The sequence below is a fragment of the Lepisosteus oculatus genome, chromosome 2, assembly GCF_040954835.1.
Source record: "Lepisosteus oculatus isolate fLepOcu1 chromosome 2, fLepOcu1.hap2, whole genome shotgun sequence".
NCBI lineage: Eukaryota > Metazoa > Chordata > Actinopteri > Semionotiformes > Lepisosteidae > Lepisosteus > Lepisosteus oculatus.
The window spans coordinates 8,270,977-8,280,977 of NC_090697.1; the positions used below are offsets into that span (position 1 = coordinate 8,270,977).

Consider the following 10,001-nt stretch of genomic DNA (forward strand, 5'->3'; position numbering starts at 1 on the left):
GGCAACAGCAAAATGAGTTTGAATAAATCTGGAGACATCATTTTCTAATTACACCACAGGACAATACTCTTGTACAGAATGTGTACAACTGGATAGGGGTTACGTTTACATACTGAAATAAACTGGGATTAAGTTGGGCTTTTTATTTTCAACGTTATTTTTTTTAATTGTAATAACTATTTTTGCATAAAAATTCAAAGATTTTATTTTTATTATAAACTCTTATACTTTTTTTTAAACATTATTTAAGACCTATTTTGTGGCTTACTGTCATGGGTTTTATTTGCTATTTTCCAAATTTAAATACCTTAACAATAACATGACCAAGCGCCTTCTGTCACGGTAATTATCTCTAGAATATTCCCAAAATTAATTTTGTGGTTGTGTCGCCAGGTTGTCTGATACTGTATTTGTAACAAAACGGTTGACTAAACAAAACTGCCAATTGAAATGATGCTTAACACTCGAATTTAATAAGGTTACAGTTTAAATACAGTATCCTAATATTGAATACTGGGGAATTTGTTTTGGGTAGTTTGAGCTAGCTAAATTTACGTGCAGAAATGCGTCATTTCGTCTGACAGTAACATAACAATTGTATTGGTAAAAACAAATCAACCTTATTGGCTTTATTCAAAACCTTCTATCCACTCAAACTTACCAATGAGGGCATTTAAATTGGATCCCGGAAAAGCATTGTTCCATGGTGTCATGGGAGATGTAGTCCACGGCCGTCATCCATCCCGCTCAATTAGAGCAACAAAAAACTACAAACCCCACGGTTTCCAGCGGCTCACACGCATGCGCGTGGAGGCATTGTTGAAGTCTGACGTTGTCGGCGACGCCATGTTGCTTGTTTGAAAGGAAATAGGGAGTGCTGCTGCGGGTGATTTGCAGTTCAGGCTGGAATCCGTCTTCATCTGGGTTTTTGTTGCGTTTTAAACTGGGAGGAGAAACGCGGAAAAGCCTCGCAGCAGCTCCGCGAACGACAGGAGCTGGGTAGTGGAGACGGGGGACCACCGAGAAGGCAAAAAATACGAGGCTGTCTCCGCAGGACTCGTCTCCCCTGAGAGAAGTTAGAAGAGTCACCGGAGGGGTTGGCACTTTTTTTTTAGCCCTGTTTATTTCCAGCTACGAGACGGGACTTCGCCCGCGTCTCGTTTTTTTTTATTTCCTTTGAATTATTTCAGTCCTAGCGGCGTTCTTCTTGTTGGTGCTGGTGGTGGTGGCAGCAGCCGGATCGCAGTCATGGCTTGTGGGGCGACTTTGAAAAGGACTATGGATTTCGACCCCCTGATGAGCCAGGCGTCCCCCAAGAGGAGGAGATGCGCCCCCATGTCGCCGTCGGCGTCCACCGCGTCCCCCCAGAAGTACCTGCGCCTGGAGCCGTCGCCCTTCGGCGAGGTGTCCTCGCGGCTGACGACGGGTACGTGCGCCCTTGTCCCCAGCGCGCGAGCGGCAGGGGCCCCTCGCGGCCGCTTCCTGCCGCCGCTCGAGCGGCGCGGCCCCCCGGAGCCGCTGCTCCGCCAGGCCGGGGCACAGGTGGGGGTGGGTGTCGGTGTCGGGGGCCTGTGCCTTGATGACTTTCTGGAAAAAAATAAGCGTGAATTCAGCCGGGCTGGACTCCGCAGGTCCAGCTTTTGTTGTTTTTTTTTGTACTCGTGTGAAACTCGGGCGGTTGAAGAGGACGTGTCTCTCTCTCTCTCTTTTTTTGGTTTGTTTGTTCGTTTCTCTCTCGTGTCCCTGCTCTGCCGTTCGACTTTCTTTTTTTTTTTGAGATGTGAACCGTTATGTCCGGGGTTCACTCGAAACGCGTCGCTCGTTGTGTTCAAACGCCAGTGTTTGTAGGAGGCACAAACATGGCCTCGCCACACACGGGTAGTCGTGAAACATGGCTGCACTAGGGCTTGCGGATAAGGAGATGGGGGTTGGGGGGAAGAGACCGATCAGCTCTGTTAGAGAAGTACGCTTATTTTTCGGTCCGCTCCACGCAGGGCGAGCTAAACCTTCCTGCTTCTTCACGTTTGTGTTTCCAGCACAATTGCTGATCCGCCGCTGGATGTGAATCTTCCCCCTTCTCTCGCCCGACAGTGCTCGGGGGGATTGGAAACCCGGGTTCTTCAAAGCCAGATCGATTTTTCCCCGTTCTTGGCAACGTTATATGTGAGGATCGGCGGCGCCTAATGAGGTGTAATTACAGCCATTTGTTTGGCAAATGCCTCGGCTATTCGCCTGCTATTCGCCTGCGTTAAAATGGTGCTCATTGGCGTTTTAGCTCAAGATGGAGGCTTTGATTATTTTTTTGTTTATTGGGGTGGGGTTTTAAGAAGCCGAATTGGATGTTGGGTGAAAAAAAAAACACCTTGAAGTTTGTTTGAAACAAGTATCCCGGGGGTTGCGCCTCGTTGCAGTGACTGGGTTCGGTATTTCAGAAGGCCTGGGCATAGATAGGCGCCCGATCATTTCCCAAATTGGCCTCTCTCAGGTCATTGTGCGGTTTGATAGTGGGAGAAGTATTTCAGGTGTTATTACTGGTTGACTGGTCGTTTTGCACCAATATCTGACCCACGGTTCTCGGGTGCTGGGTGTCACATGGTGGACTCCTCTAGACTCGCTTGGGTTTGTGACGTGACGAAATGTGCGCAGCCCCACTTTTCTCGTGATAAAGACTTTTCTTTTTTTGTGATACAAGGTGTTGCAGAGTTTTTCGTGATGTCGCTGTGAGCTCACGATTCCTTTTACAGCTGAAAACTGCTGTTGGTTTCTTGGTGGTGTTGCATATGTGTCAGGTCTGCATTCAGCTCCGATCTTTTCAGACTTCCAAATTTGAAAATCTCTGTGTGTTGGCGTAGTAAAGTACAAAGTGTGCCCAGTAAGATTGGAATAGTTTGGGTAGTATGTTCAGTGAAGTTTCATTTTTTAATGTTTATGGTTTCGAGTATGGCTTAAAAACTCTGTTGAGGGGAGTCTTCTAGCTAGGTGTCACAGATTGAATGCAAACCCAGTTTCCCACATGTAAGGCTTCTGAATGGCTCGGCAGTGGCTTGGTGCAGAAGACCAAATTGCTTACAAACTAGAGGCCATTCTGCCCATTTAACCGGTTTGGTAGTTAGCAGTCAATTGATCCAAGGGTCTCATCCAGCTGTTCCTTGACAGAAGCTGAAGTGGCAGCTTCAGCCACAAGGCTGGGTGGTTTGTTTCACGCTCCTTCAGTCCTGAACCTACAGCCCCTGGTAAGTGACCCTGAGGGTCCTAGCAGAGCTTCAGATGTCTACTTAGCTGAAGTCTTTAAATCCCATGCAGTGTTTAAGGAGAGGAAGCAGAGGGGGTGCTAATGTACCCTGGCTGCCATCGAGCAGGGCCATTTACCACAAGCGGTTGACGCTGGTGGTTTTTGTGCTTTTATATACGCTTCCTGGGACGAGGGTGTGTGGGGAGGGCTTGAGCATGAGAGATGTGCTACTTTCTCTTGTTCAGTGGAGGCTGTGAGTGAGCTGTTACAGCTTATCCAAAGACAGACCTGACAGTTCTGCTTGCACACTAACCAGAAAAACATTCTCAGAGATGTTACCTGACATCCCTGTGTTTTGATCATTACAGCTTCAGATTCGTGTTCATCTCTGAAAGATTCACTGTTATCCTGTGTGGCAGAAGCCCCTGGGTTGTGATGCTCCCTTAGATCTTCAAAGGATTTCTGTACTGAGGGAAATGCTTCAGTAAAAGGCTATTTTGTAGATGTTTATTTCAGAAAGAACTTGAACCTGAATGTGTTGGCTAAACATCCAGCAGCTATATCCCCCTGCAGCTCACCACTGTCAACCCAGGGAAGCTCAGCAGGTGTGAGCCTGGTCAGTACCTGGATGGGAGACCTCCAGGGAAGAGAGCTAAGGCTGCTGCTGGAAGTGATGTGAGTGGGGCCACTAGGGGGCGCTCAACCAGCAGTCTGTGTGCGTCCTAATACCCCAGTATAGTGATGGGGACATTATACTGTAAAAAGGTGCCGTCCTTCGGATGAGATGTAAAACTGAGGTCTTGACTCTCTGTGCTCATTAAAATCCCAGGGCATTTCTCAAAGAGAGTAATAATAATAATTGCTTATACTTATATAGCGCTTTTCTGGACACACCACTCAAAGTGCTTTACAGGTAATGGAGACTCTCCTCCACCACCACCAGTGTGCAGCCCCACCTGGATGATCAGCTATCAGTGGGGAGGAGAGCAGAATAATGAAGCCAATTCATAGATAGGGATTATTTGGAGGCCATGATTGAGCCATGAACAAGATGAATCATGGCTTCCTAGTAATCCCCGCCTGTGAATTGGCTTCATCATCAGAATTGTTCCATTCCGTGGTTTTTTGGGGGATATTGTCCATTGGGAGGCTGATTTATAGGAAACCTGGTCTTCTCTTTCAGAACAAATCCTGTACAACATAAAGCAGGAGTACAAGCGCATGCAGAAGAGGAGACACCTAGAGAGTAGTTTTCAGCAGACAGATGCTTGCTGTCCGCCCGACACACAGCCCCATGCGGCCATTCTCAGTGGACCCACTTTGCCAGGTACGTGTGAAGTTGCCCACTTATTAATTTATTTTTAACACAGATGTTCAGTTCAAAATTCAGACTGAGCAAGTTGATTTTTAAAAATCACAAGTTATAGTAAAGAGCTTTGTGGTCCTTAGAGATGAAAAGTGCCTTATAAAATGAACAAGTAATAGGTTTATTCCATGCCGAAAAGAGAAGAAAGAAAACGTTTTGGCTGTGGAGCCTTCTTCGGGTGTGCCTTATAAATGCCAAGACTTTTTGTAGTTTCATGGCTTATCTTGTCTTCCCATTTCAAAGTCTTGGTTGTTTCCCAGAGCACAGCTAATGAGATAGATGGACCACGGTGTTAAAACCTGCATCTACTGGCTTATGCTTTATGGTGCTGTCGTTTTCAAACTGTGTGGCTCGTAAGGATGGTTGCATCGTTTTCTTACTGCTTGGTGCTGTCATTGGGTAAAACCAAGTTTAGTTCTGCCACCTTCCATTTCTGTTTCAGAAGTTTTGGTGGTGCATCCTGTAATATTAGAATTTACTAAGTCAGACCGGTCCAAGTACAGATTATGTCTTAATGGAATTGGTAGACCTCATATTTCTAAGCTCCCTGTCCTCTACACCCTTTTAGAGGGTGAGGTCGGTCTTAACCTTCCTGGGGTTTAATAATGTGATTTTGAACCTGTGGGAGTACCAGTTACAATATAATTTAAAATGGGCTTTTTGAGGCATAGATTATTCTCCCTTCATCATTATTTCAAAAGAAAGATGTTGAGACAAAAAACTATTTTTGCAAGCAGCTGCTTTCACTAGGTCATTTGTCTTTCAGTGAGGCGATGAAACAATTACTTGAATCCTGACCCGTGACAGGTTTCGCTTATAATTGCTGAGACAGGAACATGCTTTCAGTTTTCATGCAGAGCTACTGCTCTGTGTAAAATCGCAGTATTGTCCTGTATATTGAGAGTCAAGTGTGTACCATATGCTGTCACAGTATATAGTTCAGTGGTGTGATTTGATGTCAGTGTGTGTATTTTCAATTTGTCTTAAACTGTGATAGTCACATCAGTAAAGCCATAGATTAAAATGCTGCATAGCTTTGTAACTCCTGTTTTTAATCATTATCTGTGGTCTTGAATGTTTCATGGACATAACAGGTGTCTCTAGTAATGTGTTTAAGGTAATTTATTAGGGTTCAATGATGTTAGTTCTGAAGAGATAACTAAATCAGTTCAGATCATTTCAGTGTTCAGTCATGCATAATGCGACTGTGACAACCTTGTGCAAATTCTCTTGATGTGTAATGAAGAGTAATGCTTTAATTCTCCAGTTAATTTACTAGTATTATAAGATGACTCGCTGCTTTTAATAACTTCATTCCGATTTTGTATTTCAATGTAAAAATACATCCATCCAACCAAGATGGGTAGAGGGATTCATCCCAGGGGAGTCTAAGCAGGTTTGTGTTTTTAAAGGTACGTCCTCTGGAGCCTCTTCTCCATCAAGAAAAGAACAGCCTTTATTTACCTTAAGACAAGTTGGAATGATCTGTGAACGTCTATTAAAAGAACGTGAAGATAAAATTCGAGAAGAATATGAGGAAATATTAACTTCAAAACTTGCAGGTATGTGGTCTTTTTGACTTTGTAAGTCTTGTCCTGGCTGAAGTATGGAGTCAAGACCAATTTTATTCGAATTTTGTGCTGTTTAGTTTAATATTGGCGTTTTGTCCCAAGATTAATTTTACATGCATTGTTGTCCGCAGAACAATATGACGCTTTTGTGAAGTTCACACATGACCAGTTAATGCGACGATTTGGAGAGCAACCTGCTAGTTGTAAGTATTTTGTGTCCACCATTAAAACTATAAAGAGGAAACATCCGAAGAACACATCCTTTACTTACAATTCAATTATTGTTGAGTAAATACACAGGATGTACAGAGATTTGGATATTTAACAACTGAAAATGATTATCAAGAATAAGTTAATATTTTTAAAATGAATAATTTTCTGTGGAATGTAGTGCTTTAAGGATCATGTTCATAGCTCATTATATTAGAAGTTCGTAACTTTTAAGTAATTAAGATTATGGCTAAGATATGTGAAAAACTAATAAGGTAGTTTTTCCTCTTCTCTGCAACTCGTGTGTTTTTATTGTGCACCAGAAAACCCTTACATGACGGAAAACATGATAGTTTAGTGGGTAAAGATGGAGGAGTCCAGATGACACTCCTGAAACTGTAGGTAATGATTTTTAGAATAGCCCTGTTAAGGGAAGTGATGATTTATATGAATCAATTTTTCATGTTGCAAAAGTTAGATTATTCTGATAGTATGTAATGATTGGAATTTAAAATGAAGTTACACTATGTACAGTCAAATATCAGTTTTTTTAAATGGCACTGAAGGGTTAAAGATTAACTATGAAATAAGATTTCTACCTCATTTCAGAGATTAACATGTTGAACCTTGATGACTTGTGGTTTAAGCTAAACGTTCCTATATTTATAGATTTTGATTTTTAAAGTGTATGGTCAGTGGCATCTCACTTCATTCCTCTTTTTCTTTGCCTTGCAGATGTTTCCTGAATAACTGCTTATACTGGACTGCCAGTTCCCTTTCAATTGCTGCGGGCTGGGTATTTTTAGTGAAGACTTGTAGCAGTGCCATATTTCCCCTTTGGGCACAGGCTGTTTCAAGCTTTTGTCAGTGGTAACCACTTCTTCAGCAACCGGTATTTGGAGTGCTCCCTGATGTTAATGTGTATATGGACCTCTGCTACCTACTACTCTTACCAGTGGCCTCCTTATGTTTCATTTGCTGTATTAATATTGATTAGGCTTTTTTTCTGATTCCTTTTATAAACATATCTGGCATTCCAGAATCTGCCCTTCATTGATTTTTTTTGGGTGTGTGTATCATAAAGCAATGTAGTATGCCATGTAAGTTTAGCAGATATTTAGGCTGGGAAGGGGTGGGATGGTCAGAAGCCTGATGTTCGCATGTTTGCAGATGCCCTGGTTGTTGTTCCCCTCTTTCTGGATTCCAGGAGCCAAGGGTGGGCATTACTGCATGCTGGGGGACATTAATTGGGTTCACCGTTGGTTCAGTGATTTATATATTTTCCTTCTTAAGATACGTTTTTTATTTATTTTAGTAAATGTTTTTTCTGCATTTTTCATTGTATCATTGTTTTACTGCCCATGTAGCATAATGGACTTAAGTTGGATAAAAATAAAATGTTTACATTTGATTGTGTTCTAAATATACAGCCTTCTTTCCTGTCAATTCCAAAAGCATGTTTCTAAGACCTGATATGACTTAACTGATTTTCTTCTCCTGAGGGTTACAGGAGTGACCAGTGCAAAGACTAAAGTGGATTTTGCTTTTGCTTAGGAATCGGCAGCAGCACAGTCATTTTCAAGCTTAAGCACACAGCCAGTGCTAAGTGTGCTTTTATGCTGCTTATGTTAATGTAATTTGTGCTCTTGAGCACTTCATAATTCCAAACTTCTAGGGGGAGTCAGAATAAAAAGTACTCTTACAGTAACGGCATGTAACCTATGTTGGGTATATAGGCGACAATTACCAATTTGCCCAAAGTGGTGGCCTTTAACCCAGCACAGCTGTGTCGTATGGATTTCATAGACCTGCATGGTAGAACAATTGTGTATCTGACGCAGGCTCTGAGATAGTCCTCCAACAGAACTGCAACTCTGGACTTTAAGCCCTGTCACATTCACAACCTTGAAATGTGGTCTCCTTGTTCACCACACAGAAATCCAGCTGATGGATCTGTTACGTGTTTCATGTTCTATGTTCTGTGACCTTTGCCTGGATAAGTGTAGTGAAAATTGATTTTTTTTTTAAATCCAGATGTTCATTTCAAATTTAAATAAATTAGAACTAATTATGCCCTCTGCTCGCTATCACTTTCACCAGTGACATGAGGAGCACAGTTAGGGGGAACTTGACCCTCCTACTCGTGTCTCACTCTGCTATCATGAAAAGGGAACTGAATAGCCATTGCAAAAAAAAAAAATTGCAAGACTGTTTTATGTTAGTGTTGGGGTTTTAAATGTTTGCCATTTTTAAATTTACAATCTTGTTTTTTCATTACACAGAAATGTTAGGATTTAAATGTCAGTCCATGAATGTAAATGAGTTGGAACCTTCTCTAAATACACTTCTCACCTGCTGCCACTAACATCCATAGTGTCCGCCTGTCCATCTTCTGATTTATCCAATATGGGGTTGGGGGGGCAGAGTCTATCCTGGTCAGCTCACCCCTTTGCACCAGGGATGGAGTTTATTCAAGCAGATGTGAATAAAATGCTGCTAAACTACATACTTTTTCTGTAGCCACACTTCTGAGCTGTATTGTAGCCAAGACCAAAGCTGGGTAGTAGATGCCAAAGTCTAAAAACTATGTTCATGATTATATCTTTTAAACCAGAATTTTCATAGTAACAGCTATGTGTGATTTTAGTGGATAAAGTGGTGGTTAAATAGGGTGGAATTGTAGTTTCAATATTTTTCAATGACTCAGACTTAAAAAGTGCACTAAAAATTGGTCCCCGGCATTACAAAAACTAAATTTATCATGAGAAATGTTTCAAGTTATTCAAGTGCGATGAAGCCTCTACTCAAACCTTCAACCAATTTAGTCAATTTATGAACACAAATTTCAAAACCAGTACCTAATGAAGGAGAAATGTGCGCCTCCAAAACTTTCAACAGATATGACAGCTGAGAGTTGTTATTTTGTCCATTACATTCTGAGTATTCTCCCTTTATTCTTCATTAACTGGCTTGTATTGATTTCTCAGAGCAGTTAAATGCAGCCACTGCAGAGAATATGTACCATAATATTCCCTTCTCCCTCTCTCAGTGCTGAGCATAGTAAGCACACTGAGACAGCAAGCGGATGTCTGGCCCAATGGATGTGAAAGTATCAAATCGCACATGAGCAGTATCGGTATTAATCACATAGTGCCAGACAGAAACTTTTCATTCTGAGCAGGATAGATTACAGTAGGTTTTGACAGTAAACAAGAACGATGGTACCAAAACAGTTAATCCAATTTAAGAATATTTGAAGTGACAGAACCATCTGAAACACCCTTCTGGCTATGGAGGGTACAGGTACATGTTTGCCCTGCGATGGACTGGCATCCCATCCAGGGTGGATCCTGCCTTGCACCTGTTGCTTGTCAGGGTAGGTTCTGGCTTCCCCTGCACCCCCGTACAGCGGTTTAGAAAATGGATGGAATTTCAGTGGAACACACTCTAATCCGATGTCAATGCAGTTTTCCTTTCATGCCCACCCTAACTGCCCGGTGCATGGACTTCATTTCCAGAGAGCTGGCCCAGGTGGCGCTGTACCTGAAGGAACTCCCACGGTCTGTGGAACCACAGCTGAGCCAAGCCTTAATGGTGGAAAGGGCCCTGTCTGTCACTTTGA

General features: G+C 42.5%; 1 protein-coding gene across 2 annotated transcripts; it reads left to right on the forward strand.

Annotated features, from left to right (window-relative positions):
• Window positions 1-855: 855 nt before the first annotated feature.
• Window positions 856-7,790, forward strand: akirin2 (akirin 2). Of its 2 annotated transcripts, XM_006626217.3 has the most exons (6): window positions 856-1,096; window positions 1,191-1,426; window positions 4,416-4,559; window positions 6,011-6,160; window positions 6,301-6,372; window positions 7,115-7,790. In XM_006626217.3, exons 2-6 carry the CDS (start codon window positions 1,249-1,251, stop codon window positions 7,123-7,125), a joined length of 555 nt encoding a protein of 184 aa, XP_006626280.1. In that variant the 5' UTR covers window positions 856-1,096; window positions 1,191-1,248; the 3' UTR covers window positions 7,126-7,790. The 2 variants fall into 2 exon arrangements, with proteins under 2 accessions (XP_006626280.1, XP_069052560.1); XM_069196459.1 differs by having other exon boundaries at window positions 856-1,426.
• Window positions 7,791-10,001: the final 2,211 nt, after the last annotated feature.

Coding starts and splice junctions, on each gene's coding strand:
- akirin2 (XM_069196459.1), top strand. CDS start 1,249: ATGGCTTGTGGGGCGACTTTGAAAAGGACTATGGATTTCGACCCCCTG. Junction 1,427..4,415: donor GTCCTCGCGGCTGACGACGG/GTACGTGCGCCC, acceptor CTTCTCTTTCAG/AACAAATCCTGTACAACATA. Junction 4,560..6,010: donor CAGTGGACCCACTTTGCCAG/GTACGTGTGAAG, acceptor GTGTTTTTAAAG/GTACGTCCTCTGGAGCCTCT.